The 22,682-nt window shown below is 45.3% G+C and overlaps 2 protein-coding genes and 1 long non-coding RNA gene across 6 annotated transcripts in view; 2 read left to right on the top strand and 1 right to left on the bottom strand.

Annotated features, from left to right (window-relative positions):
* Cpeb1 (cytoplasmic polyadenylation element binding protein 1) overlaps positions 1–11,890 on the top strand; it is a 93,252-nt gene extending 81,362 nt beyond the window's left edge. For all 3 annotated transcript variants that reach the window (XM_031387177.1, XM_031387176.1, XM_031387174.1), the window contains exons 6-12: positions 1,295–1,408; positions 1,719–1,808; positions 2,756–2,892; positions 6,787–6,985; positions 8,255–8,349; positions 8,842–8,922; positions 10,486–11,890. In XM_031387177.1, coding sequence (XP_031243037.1) covers positions 1,295–1,408; positions 1,719–1,808; positions 2,756–2,892; positions 6,787–6,985; positions 8,255–8,349; positions 8,842–8,922; positions 10,486–10,584 — 815 coding nt within the window. In that variant the 3' untranslated portion in view covers positions 10,585–11,890. The remainder of the gene's footprint in view (positions 1–1,294; positions 1,409–1,718; positions 1,809–2,755; positions 2,893–6,786; positions 6,986–8,254; positions 8,350–8,841; positions 8,923–10,485) is intronic.
* A 1,704-nt stretch (positions 11,891–13,594) lies between these two features.
* On the top strand, positions 13,595–16,314 carry Rps17 (ribosomal protein S17). The gene is made up of 5 exons (XM_031387178.1): positions 13,595–13,731; positions 13,965–14,116; positions 14,602–14,707; positions 15,252–15,317; positions 16,197–16,314. The coding sequence occupies exons 1-5, from the start codon at positions 13,621–13,623 to the stop codon at positions 16,275–16,277; spliced, it is 516 nt and encodes a 171-aa protein (XP_031243038.1). The 5' UTR covers positions 13,595–13,620; the 3' UTR covers positions 16,278–16,314.
* Positions 16,315–18,259: 1,945 nt separating this feature from the next.
* Positions 18,260–20,398, bottom strand: LOC116102484. Of its 2 annotated transcripts, none has more exons than XR_004123196.1 (2): positions 19,826–20,398; positions 18,260–18,417 (listed from the first exon to the last, which is right to left on the bottom strand). It is a non-coding gene; the product is annotated as an uncharacterized LOC116102484 (long non-coding RNA). The 2 variants fall into 2 exon arrangements; XR_004123197.1 differs by having other exon boundaries at positions 19,892–20,398.
* Positions 20,399–22,682: the final 2,284 nt, after the last annotated feature.

Raw genomic sequence — 22,682 nt, 5'->3', positions numbered from 1 at the left:
ACTTATATCTTTGACTACTAATGTCTTCGTTGCTTTCCACCCAAATCACAGTTCTGTGATCTAGTACCTGACTGAATGAATATTACTTCTCTGTTACAAGTGTTCGCATAGAACTCATCCCTACCTCGCTCCCCACTAATACACATTTGAATACCGTGTTCATCTAGTGATTCTGATAGCCCATGTCTGTGTTCACTGTATGGCCACTGCTTGGGATGCTTTCTGGAGGCTATGTGAGATATTGCTAGCAGTTCCAGTTTCTTATCACAGCAACACATTAGCCCTATGCATGTTAGGGAATAATGTTTCATCTTGAATGTCTTCCTCAGTGCTGAAGGAAAGGGTATTGTGTCGAGAAGTCCTCACCCAGGTCACCTTCCAATGTGAAAGGCTTGAACTGACCTCCAAGAACAGACTTCTGGAAATCATCAGGACAAGCCAGTCTGAAGAGAATTCCAAGCATATACAGCAGAAAGGGCCTCTTGACATATTTGGGTTTACCATAAGTAGGAAGCAGAGGGTTTGGGCAGAAATCCATTATTGTACTGTGGGCGGCAGGGAAATTCAGTGCCTACTCAAGTGTTTGTGGGACATGGAGATGTGCTTACTATTGAGTTGTGTTTCTACTGACAGTGTCTTGACTTCAGTGGTTGATGAATTCAGAGGCACGATAAGGAAACAAAAGCATCCCTTTAACTGAGCGAGAAAGTCTATTAGGGTCAGAAACTTGTAGGGCATTGCATATGTAATTGTTCCATCTACTCCTAAATATTTATAAATCTACTTACTATTATAAACAATAGCAAGATAAAACTGCTTTGTTTAAAAAAAAACTTTTGTTGATAGTTAATAAGTTATATAGTCAAAATAGCTATAGTTGTGATTTTTTTTTTCTTTTTCGAGACAGGGTTTCTCTGTGTAGCCCTGACTGTCCTGGAACTCACTCTGTAGACCAGGCTGGCCTCCAACTCAGAAATCCGCCAGCCTCTGCTTCCCAAGTGCTGGGATTAAAGGCGTGCACCACCACTGCCCTGATATTTTTTTACCCTATACGTCTGGTTTTCCTTTTGATTTTATTGGAAGCAAAGCTGGTGAGGTGGGATTATCAAAGTTACCTTAAATATTTGAGAAGACATAAAGAATTCAGTCTTTCAGAATAATCATGGCTAGTCTTCACTGGAAAGCCCAATTGAAATTGTGAATGTTCTATTTCCCCAACAAGTCCATTTCAGAGAAGGGTGGTGACTTTGTTGATTGTCTGAACCCTTGTTTTTTGCTTTGTTTCCTCCCAAAGCTGTGAATGAAGCTACGTGTACCTGGAGTGGCCAGCTTCCTCCCCGGAACTATAAGAACCCTATCTACTCATGCAAGGTGTTCCTTGGAGGTGTTCCTTGGGATATCACAGAAGGTGAGCTGCCTCTGAGATCTCTTATGAGTTGAAGGTGGAGTATATCTTTCAAGAGTGTGAACCCTAGGCTCTAGTTTAGAGCCTGAACCTCTGCCTCATCACAGGATGTTACAGAAGCAGTTGAGAGAGAAAGAGTACATTTCACAAGCTTTTGTAGAACTTTGTGTGTCTGCTTACACATGAGACCAGAAGTCAGTTCTGAGTTGTTTTTCAGGAGCAGTGAACCTTGGGAGGAGTACTGGTGATCCTGTGTTTGTCTTTCCTGAGTAGACTGTGTATTGGTTTCTGTTGTTCTTCCCCATCTGTGCAGCTGGATTGGTTAACACCTTCCGTGTTTTTGGCTCTCTGAGTGTGGAGTGGCCTGGTAAGGATGGCAAGCACCCCCGGTGTCCTCCCAAAGGTAATATGCCTAAAGGTAATAAAGACATGGTAGGAAATTTTTTTTCCCCTCTCCCTCACATGTACTGCACCATGTGTTGCTGGGCTGTCACAGACGCATGCTGGTAAAGTAGGCACTCCAGGGTAAAGGCAACACACCCTCTTCTATTTTGCACACTCCTTTGTCCTTCTGTCCAAACTTGACGTGATGTGGAGAGATGCTGACAGACCCCTTCCTGAGCACCTCCCTCTGAACCTAAACCCCACCAGTGCCTTTTCTCTTGAATAAGGTGTTCACTTCAAGAGTGTTCTTTGCCTGCCTTTGCTGCCCCAGGGGTTGTTGTCTGACCCAGTTCTGAGATTCCCTTTGGAGTTGGGAGGAATGTGGACCATGTATCTGATTCCTCACTGGTCTAAAATGAGATCCTGCCCTGTAGAAAGAAGCAGGAGCTATTTTCACACTGCCCCATCTTCACTGAACTTGAACCAGTAGCTTAATTGGGCTTTTAAAGCAATACCTGCATCCCCTGGCAAACTGACCACAAACCTGCTATTTTTCCTGGCTCTGTTGACCTGGGCATACTCTGTGTTCTGGGGTAGAGAGCTGTATGGTCGTAGGTGGGGGCTTCTGTCCCTGCCTGACAGTGCCTTCCCTTAGTGAACTTTATGTAAACCTCTCTCCTGTAGCATAGCATAAGGCATAGTAAATGGTCTGACAAGGCTTTTCAGGAGTAGGAAAATGTACTTTGGGGGGAGGGATTAAATTTGGTAGTGGAATGCTTGCCTAGCATGCACAAGACTATGGGGTCAATCCCCAGTACCTGTCCTCCAAAAAGAGTGTCTTGCACTTGGTGCTTCATCTATTAGAAGAAACTCCCTCCTCAAAGCCTTGACTCCTCAGCCACTCTAGAGGATATTAAGTTGCCACTTGAGGGATAGTAAGGCTTCTTTTTCTTTCATTGAGTATAGGGTATGTGTATTTGGTGTTTGAACTAGAGAAGTCCGTCCGGGCCTTGCTTCAAGCTTGTTCTCATGATCCGCTGAGCCCAGATGGCCTGAGTGAATATTATTTCAAGATGTCCAGCCGAAGGATGCGCTGCAAAGAGGTGAGTTAGCTTGGTAATCCTATAGTAGTTACTTTCCATTGCTGGGTTAGTTACTTTTTTATTGCTATGATAAAACACCATGACCAAGGTAACCTATAAAAAAGAACACTTAATTTGGTGTATGGTTTCAGAAAGTTAGAGCTCATGATATGGAGTGAAGGCATGGCAGCAGCAACAGTGGAGAGGTCACATCTCAACCTCAAACAGGAGGAAGAGAATACCTGGGAAATAGATTAGCACGAGTATTTTTAAACCTCAAAGCCTGCCCCCAGTGACACTCCACTTTCAATAAGGCCACAGCTCCTAATTGTTCCCAAGTAGTTCCACCAACTGAGGACTAAGCATTCAGACATTCTCATTGAAACCAACATAGTCACTGTGATAAAATACCATGACTTAAGGCAACTTACAAAGAATTTGTTTGGACTTATGGGTCCAGAAGGATAAGAGTTCATAATTGATATGTTTATAAAAAGATAAAGAAATAAAGAATATGTTCTATGGGTGTGTGGTGAGGTATGGGGGAAGGGGATGTCAGAGGGCCCATGCCAAGACATCCTTTCCCCCTAAGGGACCAGCCACACGACTGACTTTTTAGTATAGAATAGAGTTTATTCAGGACATGAGGAGGGGAGTTAAGAGGTAGTAGAGGCAGACAAAGGCAGAGAGAGAGGGGGAAAGAGAAAGAGAGACAGAGACAGAGACAGAGGGAGAGAGAGAGAGAGAGAAGTAAAGACGAGCCATGGCCATGAGCACATGGAGAGAGGAGGAAGGGAAAGGAGAAGGGGAGAGCAAGAGAAAGCTAGAGTAAGAGATCAAGAGAGCGAGGAGGGGTCAGTCAGCCCCTTTTATAGTGGGCCAGGCTACTGGGGAGGAGCATAGCTGGTTATTGCCAGGTAATTGTGGGGTGGAGTTTAGACAGAGTGCTAACAATAATGGCAGGAACAAGATAGCTGCAGGAACAAAATGCTAAGAGCTTACATCTTTTACCATAAGCACAAAGCAGAGAGAGCAAGTTGGAAGTGAAAGGAGGATTTTCATCTCAAAGCCTTCTCAGGGTGACTCAGTTCTCCAACAAGGCTATACCACCAAAATTCTCCAACTGCACCACCTACTAGGGACAACGTTCAAATACCCAAGACTTTGGGAGACATTTCTCATCCAAACCACCACATTATCCTTCCTTTCTTGATTTTTGGCATATCATGGCACTAGATTTTCTTGGCACCAGGGCACCAGTTCTTGCTGAGGCAAGAAATCTGGTTGGTTGTTTTTGTTTTGTTTTGTTGTCCCACAGTAAATACATCCACTATTTTCTAGACTGCATTTTTTAAAAATCCAGCTGTTGAGCCTTACCTAGATAAAAGGAAGGTATGTGAATGTGTACACACAATCTTGGAACCAGTGGGTAGTTGAGCCTTCCCAGCCTTTTCTGTTCCTTTCTGACTTACACTTAAATCCCAAACCTCATCTTAGAGATGAAATTGAAAGCAGCAACTTTCTATGCTTGTATGAAACTGATAAAAATCTACAGATACTTCCCCCTAGTTCTCAGACTGTGCGTTCTGGCCCCATAATGTGGTGGTAGGCCCCTCAGCCCACGCCCAGCCGTGGCTGCGTCACTCCCTCAGGCCTTTGTCACTTAGCTCCATAGCTCCATCAGTATGATGCCTCTCTAAACATCCTTCAAAGAAGCTGCTGTGTCCTGGAGAGCATATTGATTTCACATTGGGGAACCTCATTACAGATCCCTAACTCAGGCTTGCTGAATCATCTGTGTAGAGAGTTTAGGAATCTCTCTTAATCAGGCTCCCCAACTGGATAGAGTTTTAAGAACCAGTTGTTTTGAGTTTAGAAATTGGTATAGTGTTTTTATTAGGATGATTCCAAAAACATCACTTTTGTGATGTAAAAAATATTGTGAAATTTTATTGCTCATCTATAAGACAGGAAGCCAAAAATATCTCTAATTAAGAAGATCAGTGCTTTTCAGGGAGGGAAACAGAGGAGGGAAAGCACAAAGGATTTTTTTGGGCTGTGAGATGACATTCAGCTACCGTTGCTGTGTTATAAAGCCACCACCCATTTCCTCTAACCCAGTAATGTCAGCAGACATGAAGAAAACCCAGTGTAAACTCTGGTTTTGAGGTGATGGTAATTGTCAGTGTGGGGTCATCAGCCAGAACAAATGGACTTTTTGGTGCAGAATGCTGCTAGTTGAGGGGGCTTGTATGTGGGGGGAGGGTGCAGTATGTGGGAAATGTCAGTTCTTTTGTGCAGTTTCACTGTGAACCTAAATCAACTCTTAGAAACTAAAGTCCAGTTTTTAAAAATCTGTATTAGGATGGCCATATCACTTTTAAATAGTTTATTGACTAGTCTGGTTCCTTGCTTTATAGAAGCTCCCCATGTTTCTCTTGTTCAGGCTACTCACTGTAGCTAAGGTTACATCATCTACTCTTTCCTCCCTTGTCCCCTGCTTTCACACATGAGACTGGCATAGCTAGGGGACAGCCAGCCTGCTCACACCCTGATTGTACCTTCCTATCTCCCAGCCCCTTCTTATCACCTCAGAGACTGAGTGTCTCTTTGATGCTCCAGCTCCAGCTGTCCCAGTTCTCTCACTTCTGTGACTATATGTCCAAACTGTGTCCTCCATCATCAAGATGGTATTTGACTTCCTCCTGTCATCTTTTCTATATCAGACAACTTATTTAGTTTTTCTACCGTTTTTAGACCCAGATTCACCTGTCGAGCCTGCCCTATTCTGTGATATGTCTTATAACTATAAATTGCCCTATGTGCAAAGTAGTCTTTTCCTTGAGTTTGTGTGGCTATTGGCTTGCTTCCCCGTGCACCTTCTTCTGCAGGTTCTTCAGACTTTAGGCCCTGCTTGGTTCTTCCTTGCTTCCCACTCAGGAAGTCTGACCTCTGTAGATTTCCATTGAAGAATATCTTTACTTATGACCTGTGACCATTGCCACCAACCTTGTTCAGATCTTCTTTTAAATTGTTTTACCTCTTGGTGTTTGCCTAGTTCTCTTCCTGCTTGAAAACATTTAAAGAAAATCTAGCTAATTTTACATAAATAGTTACTGGCATCTGTAAACCTGGTTGATCGTAAAGCCCTCTGCCTGTTACACTAGGCTTGATTCTGGGGTCAGAGACTCAGAGGAAAGAAGATAGAAGCACTTACCCTGGTGTTAGTGAGACTTTTAATACTTCAGATCTTCGGGTGGCCACAGAGGGAGATGGGGGAGAGAAACAGAGAGGGGTGGGGGGGACAGAGAGAGACATACACAGAGAGAGGGGGAGAGAGAGGTGTGGGGAGACAGACACAGAGACAGACAGACAGATGGAGAGAGAGAGAGACAGAGACAGACGGAGAGACATAAACACACATAAAGGTCTGGGGAAGATGTTCTCATTGTTGCTGGCACAAAGCCTCTAAATATCTTCCTGGTTGAGACCAGTAACTATCTCAGTGATATCATGAGCACTTCCATCTTTCTGTCCTCCGTGCTTCTAACTTTTAAATGTTCTGGGAGTTCTCTTGTCACAAGGACTCTTGTTTTCCTTTTTGAGAACTTGTGCTCTGTTAGTTCCTGTGGCCCTTGGTTGGAGTTATAGGATCCTGGGCCTATCAGTTTGGTCCTTCTTTATCACTCTGCAAAATGAGCAAGTTCTGTTGTATTTGCTTATATCATTATGAGCAAAGGCAATTCAACTTAAGTTGTGTTGGGTAAAGCCTGTGTGCCTCAGATGGGTGACAGTGCCCTTCCAGCCTTGTGTAGTCATAGCAGCTGCAGCTGTAGTATCCAGAGCATGTACACTACTGCACAGGAAGCTCAGTCTCTGAAGATGCCAGCTGATAAACCTTTGGGGGGTTTTCAGGTGCAGGTAATCCCTTGGGTCTTGGCTGACAGCAACTTTGTCTGGAGCCCATCTCAGAGGCTGGATCCCAGCAGGACGGTGTTTGTTGGTGCCTTGCACGGGATGCTCAATGCTGAGGCTCTGGCTGCCATCTTGAATGACCTATTTGGTGGAGTGGTGTATGCTGGGATTGACACAGATAAGCACAAGTATCCCATTGGTGAGTGTCCTACTTCCGTGTGGGAAGGCTTGGTGCCCCTGGGAATAAATGAAGATGTTAATCCTTACCCCTTGGGAGTGTAGAGAGACCTGACCCAGGTTTGCAGATCATCTTTTCCTCCAGAAGTTAACAGTATTGGCCCGTCTGCATCTTGCTTCTGCTACTATTTCACACACTGGGGAAGAGGGTAATTGTAGGACTATGATAGTACTGGTGAAAAGGAGGAAAGAGGTTTGCTGGAAAATCAGAGTACACAACCAAACTGGTTTTGAACAAACTATGCATTTAAAGATTACATTTTACTGAGAACTTCCCTTCATTAAAAGTTCTTCCCAGGCAAAGTAGCACATGCCTGTAGTCCCAGTTCCTGGGATAGAGGCAGGTGGATTTCTGAGTTCAAAGGCATCCAGGACTTCATACTGAGACTTTGTCAGGAAAGAAGAGACATGAGAAGAAGGAAAAAGAAGGGAAATTTATTTTTGTTTTTACATCTTTGATGTTATTTAGAGTCAGAGACAGGTCAGGTGCTCTTCTGGATAATTTTTTAAAAATCTCATATCCATTGAGCTGTTGTATCTTAATATCTGTGTCTTGACCGAAGTTGATCAGCCTTTCTGAGAAAGGAGGATAGTCCCAGACATAGTGCAGTAATCTCAGTGACTGTGCTTAGAAACAGCACTGGGCTCTGATGGAGGCATACAGAATCAAGCACCTTCCCACCCACAGTGAGTCTGGCCAGGGAGGAGCACAGTGTGCTGCTCAGTGCTATGCTGCAGGTGGAGAGGCTATAGAGCGGGGACAGGGATTCTCCTAGATTTCCTGCTACTTTCTAGTTTTCTATGGTACCTCTTGGCACAGCAAGGCTTGATTGCCTCCCCTTCAGAAAACAGTTTAGTTGGCAGTGGTTTTTGCCTGAGCCGGTAATCCTTCTCTGTGCATCTACCTGCACTGGAGGGAGCCCTTTCCCTTCCCTCTTTATCTATTGGTTTATATCAATGTGTCTTAGGATCTATACTGTCCAATATGATAGCTGTTAAAGTACTTAAAATGTAGCTTCTCCTATGTGTTAAAATAACTTGAACACTTAGGTAAAATACATTACTAAAATTCCACTGCTTTTGATTTTGCTGTGACAACCACTACATTCAAATTACATAAAATACTTATCTTTATGTCAGATAGCACTGGTGTAGAAACAAGGTTTTTTGAATGTTGAAGAGAATTTAAGAGAATTTGAGCAGAAGATATAAGCTTGTGCCCATTTTCTAGGGTCTGGTCGTGTGACTTTCAATAACCAACGTAGTTACCTGAAAGCAGTCACCGCTGCTTTTGTGGAGATCAAAACCACCAAGTTTACTAAGAAGGTGAGTGTGTGGTTAGTGCCTTTATTTTGAGATTTGGATCAGTTATCAAACAGTGTAGTTCCAAGATTGGAGACGTGAGCCAAAATGCAGAGTTAACCTGAGTTCTTCTGGGGACTCAGAAGAACTCTCAGCTGCTTGTGTGCAGATGAGTGTGGTTAGGGAGAAGGTCCTCATTTTGATATTTGTCTGAAACTGCTAAGTAGTAACTTTATTAACCCTCTTACCTAAATCCTCTGAACACTTACCTGCTGCTAATTGATACAGGACTAGGGTTCATTTTGCCTGAAAGAGCAAGCAGTAAGGTCTGTGGTTGTCCAAATGCTACAAGCAACCAGCTCTTGTCTCTGGTATGAGTCTATCATTTAGGATCTATATTCAGCGCTTGCCTACAGTTCTGTCTAGCCTCCATAAGAACAAACATCCTACATTCCTATATGCTCACTAATATGGAACTACCCGTAGAGCCACTTTATCTTGTGTTGCTGTTCCCAGGTTCAGATCGACCCCTATCTAGAAGACTCTCTGTGTCTTCTCTGCAGTTCACAGCCGGGTCCTTTCTTCTGCCGAGATCAGGTGAGTCCTCTAAGTACTGTGCCTATGATGTCCCTACCATACATTTAAAAATGGATTAAGGCACCTTTATGACATGAGAGTAGAGTTCTGAGGTAGCTTATTTCTGAGAGCATAGAGACATTTAGTCGAGAGCACCCTGTATATAGATTGATCTACAACTCTAGGCATAGGAAAGGTGCTTGTTGGATTTTTGGCCCTTCCCTTCCTGGGCTGCTGCTGTTGTACAATATGGCATTGGTAATGGTGGGTACTTTTGGTTTTTTTGGGGGGGAGGGTGATTATTGTTGGAAATGGTCTTACTGTTTAGTCCTGGCTGTAACTTCATGTTACCAAGCTGGCTTTGATCTCATAGCAAGCCTCTTACCCACTGCTCCTATCAGAGCATTAGAATTGCTGACATGAGGGGCTGGAGAGATGGCTCAGTGGTTAAGGGCACTGACTGCTCTTCAGAAGGTCCTGAGTTCAAATCCCAGCAACCACATGGTGGCTTACAACCATCTGTAATGATATCTAATGCCCTCTTCTGGTGTGTCTGAAGACAGTTACAGTGTACTCATATAAATAAAAATAAATCTTTAAAAAAAAAAAAGAATTGCTGGCATGTGTTACCATAACACACACCCACACACACACACACACACATATACACACACATACACATATACTCATACTCACATGTGGTATGATATATTTTATATATATACATACATATGTGTATGTGAGTATATATCAACACCTAGTCCCACTTATGCTGCTCATACACTACAGTGGTCCATCTACCAGGGAGTCAAGTCTTAAAACAAACCTGCTTTCCTTCTTCCAGAAGCCATCAGCTAGGAGTAGTTGCTTGTGAGCCTTTTCCTGTTCATTCTGGAATGGGTTTATCTTGTGTAGGCACAACCATTGAACCACATTTTCAACCTTATATGAGATGTTTGGGAGCCTTCCAGACTCAAGCAATCCATTCTTGCTTAGTTTGACTTACAGTGATGCTGTTATTTGCATGGAGGCTATACATAAAGTCAAACAGAGGCTCCCAAGTGAGCTTACAATAAGTTTGAATAGTAAGATAAAGCCTGGAAACAAGTATCTTTCTAAATCAGCTTCTATGGATTAATAACTTTCACAGTGACTCCTCAACTTCATATTCTTGTTTAGGAGGTTATGACTTGCTTGGGGTTGGTTACCCAGCTAGCAAAACCAGTCACTTCTCACTAGAAGAGAAAGGCATATCTCCTAATACTTGAATCTGTCACCAGTTCTTGAGCATTCTCTCATGTTGGCAGCCATGAGATTGAACGGCTGTGTAGAAGAGAAGAGTGGAAAATTAGGAAGCTGCATGGTCTCACATGTGCACACCAGAAGCCTAAAATGTGTGTATAAGAGTACCCATAGAAACAGGGCTGCATTTCCTTTGGTCAGCCAAAGCTCTACTGGGATGAGAGGGCTAGCAGGAAGTCTCTCTTCTAGCCCCACCCCAGAAGCCAGAGGTTTAATGTCCTCTCAGAGCAGAACCTTTATATCTAAAGTTAACACTCTTCTCTCTCTGCTCTCCTAACCTAGGTCTGCTTCAAATACTTTTGCCGAAGCTGCTGGCACTGGCGACACAGCATGGAAGGCCTACGCCACCACAGCCCCCTAATGAGGAACCAGAAGAGCTGAGATTCCAGCTAGAGAAGCTAGCCTTGCCCAGCGGCCTGTGGCGCCAAAGGCTGGCAAGTCAGGCAGCAACTGTTCAAAAGCTGCACAGGCACCTAAGGAGCTAGCTTTCCGCAGACAAGGGAGAATTGTAGTCACCTTTGTACTTGCTAAATCTGTCTTTGTTTCTGCACTAATTAATGCACAATGAGTTTTGTCAGGTTTTGTTTTCAATGGGGTGTGCCAGAGCAAGGACCCTCAGGCTCACCCTCAAGCAATTGTAGTTTTCCCAGATTCTTGTTCCTCATTTTGCAAATGAAAATAACAACAAAAACACTATGTGTCCAGAAGGTATTGACACAGATGCCTACACTTAGATTTATTTATTAAAGCGCTTTTTACATTCCTTGCAATACTGATGGTGGTGATGCGCAGGTCTCATTGGTTCATTCTGCAGTTGCCATACAGTGCCTTTCCATTTATTTAACCCCCACCTGAACGGCATAAATTGAGTGTTCAGCTGGTGTTTTTTACTGTAACAAACAAAGGAGACTTTGCTCTTCATTTAAACCAAATCATATTTCATAGTTTACGCTCGAGGGTTTTTACTGGTTCCTTTTTACACTCCTTAAAACAGTTTTTAAGTCGTTTGGAACAATAGATTTTTGTTGTTGTTGTTTCTTGGCAGCTTTTAACATTATAGCAAATTTGTGTCTGGGGGACTGCTGGTCACAGTTGCAAATCAAAGTATTTGTAACCAAGAGAACAATTATTTTATTTAAAACTAGACCAGAGGAAAACTCGGTCTGAGCAGCTGCTGTATATAGTTTTAAATGGTTTGTCACCGTGTCGCACTTACGTTGGGGAGGGTTGATAGAAGTTTTTAATCACAGTCACAGGACTTTTTCTTTTGTAACTGAGCTTAAAAAAAAGGGCTGCTTTTTGGTGGGGGCAGGTAAAGGCTCACAGGAGCCCTTTCTCTTAGAGGAGCAAGTACCCTTCCTTACAACTTTTATTTGAAGAATGTATGAATCAACAATTATAGTTGACAAAAATGCTACTGGAATTGAAAACTTGACACTTTTCTTTTTAATTATTACTTGCCCCTCTTAGGGAAGCTGTGTGCCAAAGAACCAGTGTCCTAACCCCTCCCCCTGCTGAGCTGATGTTGCATTGTTGCATATCCCAGCTACTCTGTGGGTTTTGTGAAGCTGTGTGTGAAGTCTCTACCTCATTGTTGTATATGCAGGCAAGACTGCACTCTCCTACAGATGTGTGGAGTAAGCTGTGGTGTACTTTTTTTGGCACATAATAAACACGTTGCAGCAGAGTTATAGTTTTGTCTCTGTGTCTGGGGTGTGTGGTAGCAAGCAGGGAAGATTGCAGAGACAAGTCCTCTTTTCATGGGATCTCACTAATGGATTTTCAACCCTCTGGGCTGGTATGTACATGTGGAGACCTGCTCCTACGTGGAACTTGTTACCTCCTGGTTAGCCACTCTGGAGTATCCAGTACCTGGGTGATAACAATCCGAAATAAGAGGCCTGCCTCTACATTTCACCTCTTGGCCCCTCAAGACCTCCAGGTGCAGTCCCAAGGATGCTAGAGGCACAACTGCCAAGATGTCAGGTGCCACTTGTTGGCAGCTTTCTTGTGAGCCCTGACGTGTTCTTCCTTCCTCTTGGACTCACTTGTGCTGATGTAATTCCTTTCTGAGTGGTTACTACTTTGCTTTTTGTCAGGGTCTTTCTTTGTGGCCTTGTCCTGGAACTCCTTATGTAAAGCAGCCTGGCCTCAAACTCAGGAAATCTGCCAGTTAGGCAGGCTTCCCAAGTGCTGGGATTAAAGGTATGCACCAGTACACCCAACAGTACTTTTGTTTCTTAACAGCCCTTACACTAGTTTTTCTTACAGGCTCCATGGCTTTATGACAGGTCTGATGATTTTTCAAGTAGAGCAGTTTTGAGTCAGCCTACTGAACTGGTCTTTTGGGAAACTCTAGTCTGAGAGAGAGGGACTCCTAGGTACTAAAGCATCCTTGTAAGATGCAAAAACTCACTACTAATCAGAATCTGAGAGTTCTCTTCCTGCAAGACTGTAAAGTCTAGCCTTTCACCTGGAGCCTGGCCTCCACTTCAATGGAAATTCAATGATAAAGTGAGCTGCATCCCCCAGGGATTATCTCTACAGTCTTCCCGTTCCATAGACAAGGACATCTTTTTTCCTCCCTATAAGAGCTACTTTTAGAGTAAGGGCTTTCAGCTCTCCACCTGACCAGAGTGACATAGATGAGTTGAAGGATGAGACACAGTCTTGGCCCCCTGATACATGTACTTGGCCAGCCCAGTCTTCTTAGGTTTGAGCGCAGGACCCTGTCCCAGGAAACAGCTGGAGGAAGGGCCCTCCCTGCACAGATGAGGCCATTGGGCCGCAGCCTAAGAGCCTGCTTTGGGCTTGGGTATAACAGAACAACCTGAAGAAGCTGAAGGTTGGAGACAGTGTCTTCACTAACTAGGAGCAGTATAGTTAACTGAGATCTTAATTTGTTGATATAAATGTTTGAGGGCTCTTTGTGAGCCAGCCGCAGTTTATAAAGCACTCGAGGTTAGCCCTTCCTGTTTAGCTCATCCCTAGTTGAGAAAAGAGAAAGGTAAACTGTGCTAAGACATTTAAGAGCAGCTCTAATGGAATACTGTGCTGGAATGTGAAGAAAAGCCACTGTAGTTAGGTGATGTTTGCTGTAACACCGGGAAAAGAGGAACCTCTCCAATTAGGTTAGACCCTACTAAGCTCTGACTAGAGGCCCGCGTAGAGTGGAGATCGGGGATGACCCCTTCTACTCTACCTTTCATAGCTCGAGCCTCCTATCTGCTTCATCTCAGGGCATCAAAGTATCTCCTAGATTAAAGCACACAGAACGTTCAAAAGAAGCTCGGAACTATTTGGAGCGGAAACCGAGACGGCCGAGCTACCGGCGTGCGCATGCGCAGGCTTTCGCCCCGCCCACCGCCGGGCACGCCCACCGCCGGGCACTCCCACTCCACTCGGCTAGGGGCCGCTATGGTACTCTCGGGCGCTTCGCGCAGCCAGGCGGAAGCGGCTTTCTGGCTTGCGCTTTATAGGCCTCTCTTGTACTTCCTGTTTCCTCTTTTACCGAGACCCGCCATCATGGTAGGTGTTAGACTCTGAGGGCTCTGTCCTTTTTCAATCCTCGTCCATCCTCCGCTTGTCACGGCCTCAAGTCCGCAGCGAGAGGCTGCAGGCCGGGCTGGTGCCGTGTCTGTCGGCCTGGCGCGCTCCCGTTTGGAGTTCTGCGCTCCCCAGGCCCTCCGGGAGCCGGCGCCTGCTTCCTCCATGGGAGGCGCGGGCTGGCTCCCCAGTGACTTTGCCCTCTCCACCTTCAGGGCCGCGTTCGCACCAAGACTGTGAAGAAGGCGGCCCGGGTCATCATCGAGAAGTACTACACGCGCATGGGTAATGACTTCCACACCAACAAGCGCGTGTGCGAGGAGATCGCCATTATCCCCAGCAAGAAACTAAGGAACAAGATAGCCGGGTGAGTGGAGGCCTCGCGGCTGCCTTGGAAAACTGTCCCGCCGGAAGAGCCTGCCCTGGCCGTCGCCTTTGCTCCCCCAAATGGTCCGCAGAGGAGCTGGAGGTGTGCGTTGTTCACCGTGATGGTCTTAGTTCGGGTTATTGACAGTAGCTGAAGGCAGAGCTCCGGCCTCAAGACCTTACTGCTGTGGTGTCTGCTTTCAGCATTTTCTCACTGTATCCATGTTGCAGGAAAAGTTAACAGTGCTGTGTCCGTACGACTGACGAGACCAGTCTGGTACAAGAACTAAGAGTGATGCTTGGAGGAGGGCTGAGGAAGGAGTGTGGGGAATGGGGGGTGGGGGTCTGAACAGTGTTGTGTGTGCATTGGAGGCTCTCTGATGGTGAAGCCGACCCTGATGTAGAAACAAAGTAGGTTTTGTATCCAGATACTCTGGGTGCTAGGCGGGAGGTGGTCACTGTTCTTCGTTGTTTGTGCTTTTGTAGCTATGTCACACATCTGATGAAGCGGATTCAGAGGGGTCCCGTGAGAGGTATCTCTATCAAGTTGCAGGAAGAAGAGAGAGAGAGGAGAGATAATTATGTTCCTGAGGTAAACTTTGTGGGTCTTTCTCTGTACCTCTTACCATCTGCCCAGGTGGTAATGGGGGCTCATCTGCTGTGGGAACTCAACTGGATGTGAGTGAAGTCTTCACTGATTTCCTCAAACTGCTAAGAGATCTGCCTTCCCCAGCCTTCTGGGTGCTGGGATTAAAGGCGTGGGCATCGCGCCCAGCTGAGGGTGCCTGGAATCAGCCTACCTATTAGCTTTTCTTCCAGGTCTAAATTCAGTTTGTTTTTTTCACATGGGAACCTAGTGCGCCTCCCGACTTGGTTAGCTTGACATCCAAGTGTGACCCCTGCCTTAAGGCTTTCTGAGTGCACACTGATGATTCTGACATAAGAATAAAGTGGGCTGAGGTGGTGCACAGCTTTAATGTCAGCATTTTGGAGGCAGATCTCCAAGCTTGAGGCCAGCCTGGTCTACATAGTGAGTTCCAGGACAGCCAAAGTTATGTGGCAAAACCCTAGTCTTGAGCGGAACAGAGGAGGTGAGAGATACCACATTCATAGCTTGAACTTGCTTCTCTCTGTAGGTCTCAGCCCTAGATCAGGAGATCATTGAGGTAGATCCTGACACCAAGGAAATGCTGAAGCTTCTGGTGAGTGCTGCCGAGTCCTGAGCGGGTGTCGAAACAGCTTTCACGGGATCATTCAGGAGTGTGGGATATGCTGAGTTCTTTGTGGCTCCCAAATTGTGGTACACCCCCCCTCCCCCATTCAGCTCTGGCGTTATCGCCTGCTTTCCTTGGAGTCTGTCTTCTAACCAGAAAGGATCCCCTGGTCTCATTTCTAGAATAGTCAGGCTAGCCACAATTCAGGTATCTCACATGTGGCTTATCTCAGCAGCTAAAGGACTAAGACTTGGCTGAAGGTAAGGTAGGCTTCAGAGTCCAGCGAGCTGTTAGGAATTTTGAGCAGTTTGAGGAGATATATATATATAGCAAAATACTCTCCCCATGTGCCCGCATTGGCTCAGTAAAGCCAGCAGCTAAAGCTTGCTGGGACCAATGGTGGGCTCCCGGGTGCTGTGTGCTTGGGGACAGGCCTGGTCCTCCACTCCCTGGTACCTTACATTAGGTTCCTTCTCATGTGTTGGCTAAGGCTGGGAGCTGTTTTAGGGGCTCTACCTCTAAGCCCCTCTGACCAGGGTGCTTGTGCAGTGTGACCAGTGCTGCTTTTGAAGCTTAACCTATGCTAAGAAAATGCTTGCAGGCTTTGATTAGGTAGTAGTGGACGTGGAGGCAGGCGTGGGTTTTGTTGGAGTGATTTTGGCAGATGGGTGTGTCCTGACTAGGGAATACCTGCTGGAAGAAGCCTGGCAGGTTGATCAGAGTAGAGTTTCATTTAGGAGGGGTGTGTTTCATCAGTCGGGTATGTGTTGAAAAGTTGTGGGGGTAGAAAGCCCCTTGTCTGTCAGACAGGAAGGTTGGGGTGGCAGAGTGTGCCCGTGCCCACTCACCATGTCTGTTGTTTTGCAGGACTTTGGCAGTCTCTCTAACCTTCAGGTCACTCAGCCTACGGTTGGGATGAATTTCAAAACACCACGTGGAGCTGTTTAATCTGTTATGCCATATTTTCAATAAACTTGAAAACAAGTTTGTCTGTATTGTTTTTGCTGTTAGGGATGGGGTGGGGGGCTGAACACTTACAAACCTAGTCTAGAATTTGGGGAGATCCTACTGTGCTCTCAGGACATGTCTCAGGACATGGTGGAGAGCTGTTTTGCTATCGGTTCCCTTCAGTTTCTTGGATGAGCAAAGTTGTTGAGGTCAGCATGCCTAGTTGAAGGACAATGGTGTCAATCAGGGTATAAGGTAGGTGTGCCTGACTTTGTTTTGTAGGGTTTCTTGGGTAGGGGCTTTGACATTTCCTGCATGGACACCATTTCAATCTGATAGGTTTTTAATGTTTGAGTCCTAGAATTGCAAACTTCCTTTTGTAATTATGAGTATTTGAGGCTAGACTACCTCCTGAACATTTCTTTGCTTCTCCCATATGGCATCTGTTAACTCCCTTTACTAGAAACATACTACAAGGAGGACTTTTGCCCTCAAATTAGGAAGACCCAGAGAGCATGGGGAAGGTATTCCTGGCTCTTGGGGAGTTGTCTCCACGGGTGTTCAACGGGTAGCTATGCTGAGCGCAAGGTCTGCATGGGGATGCTGGCTCCTGGATGCTTTGTAAGGGTAGCCAGGACTGCAGTGTCTGCTTTGGAGACTCCAGAGTGTCCACAGAAACGGAATAATTGTGTTAGCAGTGCTGGGGTGAGAATATATGGTGATGCAGGTACAGTTGTGAAATAGCCTAGAGGCAGAGGTGCATGGTCCTTAGAAACTCAACCATGGTGACCCTTGACAACTGGCTCTATTGTAAACATTCTAGATAAGCTTTGCTAGTATAAAACTTGTAGTCAAGAAAGCTCTGCATCTTTTATTCGTATCTTACCAACACGTGTACACATGCATTGCTAATCACTTGTTATGGTGGGCTGGCTGCATGTGAGCTAAGAATGGCTTTTGGTGGGTACGTTTAATCTCAGCACTAGGGGGAGACAGTTGGATCTGAGTTTGAGGACAGCCAGGGTTATAGAGTCTCAGAACAGCCCCAACCCCCAAATGATGAAAGGGCTGGGCAGCTGCTCAGTGGGTAGTGTTCTTGAGCATAAAGACCTGATAAAAATAAAGACTAGCTCACATGGAACCCAAGTTTGGCTGTGTGTACTTGTAATCCAGAACTGAAGAGACAGACTGTTGAGGGGCCCTGGGGGCTCTGAGTTTGGTGAAAGACAGTCTCAAGTAAGTTGGAGAATAGAAGATACCAGACCTCAAAAAAATACTGTTGGAATAAACATCATGAAGCTATGTCTTATGGAAATGCCGTGAAGTCCACTATGTCTCCAAGGTTGGAAACTTAACCCCTTCTGCAACCATGCTGAGATCTGGGGTTTCAAAAGAGGTGATTCAGGGGCTACTTATGCCACTGCTGGAGTGTGTCTGTTATGAGGGGGCTGTTAGGGCAAAGTTGGCCTACTCTTAGTTGTGGTTTGTTGCTGTGATGAAGCAGTGACCAAGTTAAGAAAGAATTGGTGCCGGGCGGTGGTGATGTACACCTTTAATTCCAGCACTTGGGAGGCAGAGGCAGGCGGATTTCTGTCTTCGAGGCCAGCCTGGTCTACAGACTGAGTTCCAGGACTACACAGAGAAACCCTGTCTCGAAAAAACCAAAAATACAAAAAGTTGGCATACACTTCTAAATCTTAGTCCATCACTGAAGGAAGCACTGACAGGTGTGTGTGCTCTCTTGCACATGCGAGCTTTTTTTTGTTTTGTTTTGGGTTTTTTTGTTTTTTTGAGATGGGGTTTCTTTGTGTAGCCCTGGCTATTCTAACTGTCTCTGTAGACCAGGCTGGCCTCTGCCTCCCAAGTGCTGGGATTAAAAGTGGGTCTGCCACCATCACCAGGGACTTTTCCCTGTTGAGGCTCCCTTCTCTCCGATGACTCTAGTTTGTGTCAAGATGACATCAACCTAGCCAGTACACCTCTTTTGCCAATCTTTGAACACAGTATATTTTGATTTTTTTTTTCCCAACATTTTATAATTTTCAACACAAATCCCAACACCCTTACTGTGGCTCACAATCACCTGTAATTCCAGTTCCGGGGGATCTGGGGCCCTCTTCTGGCTTCTCTACAGACATACCTGGAGACAAAACATATATCAATCTAAAAAACAAAGACAGCTTTTAAAAACTAGATTTTTAATAAAAATTGGACCACTATCATGATTTGCCTAAATTAGCTTCGTATGGTAACCTGTTGAGTTCCTCAGCTGCTATACTTAGGTCTTGGGTGGTTTTGTTAACGGGGCTTCACTGGGTAGCCTTGGCTGGCCTTGGTAACCTTGGCCCTGCTTGCCTTTGCCTCTGCCTCCCACGTGCTGAGATTAAAGCTGTGCATCACCACCTGACTTATTTCTATTTTATTCATGTGTGCAGTCTATTTGGCATTAAAGGTTGTGCAGGCTAGTTTTAAGTCAACTTGACACAAGCTAGAGCAGTGGTTCTCAACCTTCCAAAAGATGCCAGCCACCCTTTAATATAGTTCCTCATGCTGTGGCGACCCCCAACCATAAACTTATTTTCATTGCTACTTCATAACTAATGTTGCTACTGTTCTGATATGTGACCTCTAGGAAAAGGTGGTTTGATTCAAGAGGTCACAGCCCATAGGTTGAAAACCACTGAGCTAGAGTAATCAGAAAGGAGCCTCAACTGAGAAAATGCCATCAAAAGATCTGGCTGTAGGCTAGCCTGTAGAATATTATCTTTATTAGTGATTGATGGAGGGGGCCCAATCCATTGTGGGTGGTGCTACCCCTGAGCTGGTGGTCCTGGGTTCTCTGAGAAAGCAGACTTAGCAAGCCAGTAAGCAGCAACCATCCATGGCCTCTACGTCAACTCCTGTCCTGTTTGAGTTTCTGGCCTGACTTCCTTTTATGATAAACAATGTTAGAAGTTAGAAGTCTAAGCCAAATGAACCTGTTCCTCCCTATGTCTTTGTTTCATCACAGCAATAATAACTCTAAGACGTGTTTTGACCACCTACCTGGGAACAAATAGATAAAAGAACTGTAGATGGTTACAACTAGAGAGCCTGCCATTGTACTTTCAACACAAATGATGCCTTGGGTGGATATTTGCATGTGTGCGTGCATGCCTTTTATATGCATGTGCATCATGTGTATGCCAAGACCAGAAGAGGGCACAGGGTCACCTAAAACTGGAATTACATGCAGTCTTGTTATAAATCACCATGTGATTGCTGGAAATTGAACCAGGGTCCTCTGCAAGAGCAACCAGTGCTCTTAACCACTGAACCATCTGTCCAGCCCTTGAGTGATAGAATCTTATGTATATATAAACTTAGGTGGCTTGAGTTATTCTGTAGAAAAATTGTTAAACCTGTGCTGCCTTGAGGTGGACCATAGCTATCCAGTGAAGCAGGGTTATGGACCAGTTTTGTTCCTTATCATTCCATTACAGGGGGGTAGCCTGTGGTTTTTGCCTGGCTCTTCAGTGGGCTAGGTGGGATTCTTGCTTGATGCTTACCTGTCTGGGAGGGGAGGCCAGTTTCTGTGAACAGAGATAGTTTAAAGTCTTCCTCCCTTGTCTTACCTGATGGCCTTGGTGAGCCATCACTCTAGGATACTGAGTAGCTCCTCCATGCTGGGGAGTGGTTAGAGCAGCTTTGCCTTGGTGCTGATTTAAAGGAACGATCCCACTTATCTGAGATAGGGCCTCTGGTAGCCCACTCTGTATCCAAGGATGGCCTCCCAAGTGCAGGGATCACGGGCGTGCACCAACCAACACACTGGCTTTTCGCTATCAAGTGTGTTAGCTGTGGGCTTTCCGAGGCTGTGTAGTTGTTGGCTGTGGACTCTTGAAGACACAGGATGTGGCATTGAGGATGTTTCCTGTCCTCAGTGTTGGCTTTTGTCAAATGCTTTTTCTGAATCTGTTCTTTGTCTTTTGGAGGTTATTCTTATTCTACAATATGAGATAATCACATGATCGGTTCACCTCAGCTGAAACCTAGAGGTTCAGATGGTCCAGCTGCTTTTATGCCTGCAGCCTCTGCTATCAGAATGGGGGCAAGAAGAGACTGAGGCCCACAGTCTCTACCCAGAGTTTACCCCGCAGTGACCTAAGACCTCCTTCTATCACCTCACAATAGTACCACTTGGGGATAAAACTCTTAACACACAGGTTTGGGGAGCATTGAAGATCCAAACTAGGCCTGGGATATTGCTCAATGGTCAGTGCCGGCCTAACGTTCATAAGGCCCTAGGTTCCCTCCAGTACTTCATAAGCCAAGCCTGGTGCCACATGCCTGTAATCCTAGCATGGAAATAGAGGCAGAAGGATCACAAGTTCAAGGTCATTCTTGACTACATAGCCAGTTCAAAGTCAGCCTGAGACTCAAGACCCTGTCTCAAGATAAATAAGTTCTAAACTAAAACAACTGCATACTAACGTTTGTATGTAGAACCAACCTTCTATTGCTGAGACAAATGAAGTTTACCTATGGTCTGGTCACTTGTTGCTGTACTGCTGTACTTGGTCGTTAGTGTAGGGGGCTTTGATGTCCAGATTCAGAAGACATATTGGTCTATGGTTTTCTTGTGCTCTTTTTTTTTTTTTTAACTTTTTATTCATTTTTTTTATGTGTGCATATATATGTGTATGTGTGTGGCAGGCACACAGATAGAGCTCAGGGAACAACTTGTTGAGATTTGCTTCTTTCCTCTATATGGGTTGTCAGGGACCAGACTTGGCATGGAGAGGAGTTCTGAGAGAAGAGGTGTCTGGGAGTGGTGAAAAGAATGACTTGAAGTCAAATCAAGCTGACGACCTGTGTTCTGCTTGATCCAGCTTTTCCAGTCTTAGCTCTTATCACACAGAACACGGGTCCAGCCTTTTATTTTACATACCAATCCAGTCATTTACTCCAGGTTTCCTTTTGATTATCTTATGAATCTGCATCCTGGGACTCCAGCCATTTGATTCTTTGCAGACAGCAAGCATACATCTTTCTTTTAACATTGCAAAATTTCAGAGATCTGCCTGCCTCAGTTTAGTCAGAGGATAAGCTAGTTGGTTGGACCCAGTCCTGAAATTACTATTTCTACCACACCTGGGCCTAACCTTTGTGTGCCCCAGGCTGACCTTGAACTCAGGAATCTGCCTGCCTTTGGATCTGACAAGCTGGCTCATTACTGCAGCTGCCTTTGTTCCTTTAGATTCATGCATTCTTGTTTTTTTCATAGTTGAGAAGTTACATATATTTTGAAATCATGAATTTAGAGCTCTTTTCCATAACTGTCCTGAAGGTCCAAGTGTTTACCATTTGGTCTGAGACATTAGCTACACCTTCTGCTCCTGGACTCCTGTTACCAGGGAGGACGTTCCTTGGAGGAATGTGAAAATACGTACATTATTACACAAACACGTCTTACACCCACAACAGCCATCAACATTCACGGAAGCTCACACCGGGCCCTGTCCCACAGTCAGGAACCGTGTCACTCTGTCCACACCAGGGCCATGCTGGGCTCGGCTTTGTGTCCCAGAAATCCAGCTCAAGTGGCCAGGCTTGGCAGCAAGCACCTTTACCCACTGAGCCACCTTACCCACCCTTTATGATACTTTTGTCTATATTTGCTATGAGGGTAGTGTTGACCTCACAAAATGAATTGAGAGATGTTCACTTCTAGAAAGTTTTTCACTTCTCATTCAGTTTTACTCATTTCTATCTTTCTAGGACTTTCTGCATGCACCTGGGCTATCTGACTTGTTGGCACACTGTTTACTGCATTGCCTGAGGGCCCTCGGTGTATCTGAGCCCTGGTAATGGGTCCTGTTTCACTGATGGCCTTAGTTAGCAGTTTAAATCACGGTTTGCTACTTTAGTCATCTCTTAAAACCTTTTTTAAAATTTGGTTTTACTCTTTTTTACTTAGTCCTGCTATTATTTTCTTTTTCTGGTACTAGGGGCTGACCCCCAGGCCCTTGGTCTAGGAGGCGAATGCTCCCTGACCCGTACCCCAGCGGAGCCTGTCTTGTTGATCTGAGAGTGCAATCCCAGCTGTGCATGCTCCCGAAGCAAGACTTTCCCTGTTTTGCAGTCGTTAGTGGGGTTTGGTTTTCATATCCTTTTGACTTAATCCTGAAGCTACTGACTAAGACTCCAAGACTTCAGTCTTGGAGTGTACAATGAACACCAGAGAGGATTGTGTATTCCCTTCTTGTCTAATTAGCATTTGACAGGGCTCCTTCTTGTTTTGTCAATGAAGCAGCTTCTTGAGACGGCCTTGTGTAGCCTCCACAGGTCTGGAACCAGCTCTGGTGCTAAGGAGCTACTACCTGATTCTTGGCCTCTGCCTCCTGAGTGCTGGGACTGCAGGCA

The sequence above is a fragment of the Mastomys coucha genome, unplaced genomic scaffold (genome assembly GCF_008632895.1).
Source record: "Mastomys coucha isolate ucsf_1 unplaced genomic scaffold, UCSF_Mcou_1 pScaffold21, whole genome shotgun sequence".
Classification (NCBI taxonomy): domain Eukaryota; kingdom Metazoa; phylum Chordata; class Mammalia; order Rodentia; family Muridae; genus Mastomys; species Mastomys coucha.
Note: the sequence above shows the minus strand (reverse complement) of the source record. Positions and strands in the feature narration are given on the sequence as shown.

Coding starts and splice junctions, on each gene's coding strand:
- Rps17 (XM_031387178.1), top strand. CDS start 13,621: ATGGTACTCTCGGGCGCTTCGCGCAGCCAGGCGGAAGCGGCTTTCTGG. Junction 14,117..14,601: donor CTAAGGAACAAGATAGCCGG/GTGAGTGGAGGC, acceptor GTGCTTTTGTAG/CTATGTCACACATCTGATGA. Junction 14,708..15,251: donor GAGATAATTATGTTCCTGAG/GTAAACTTTGTG, acceptor TTCTCTCTGTAG/GTCTCAGCCCTAGATCAGGA.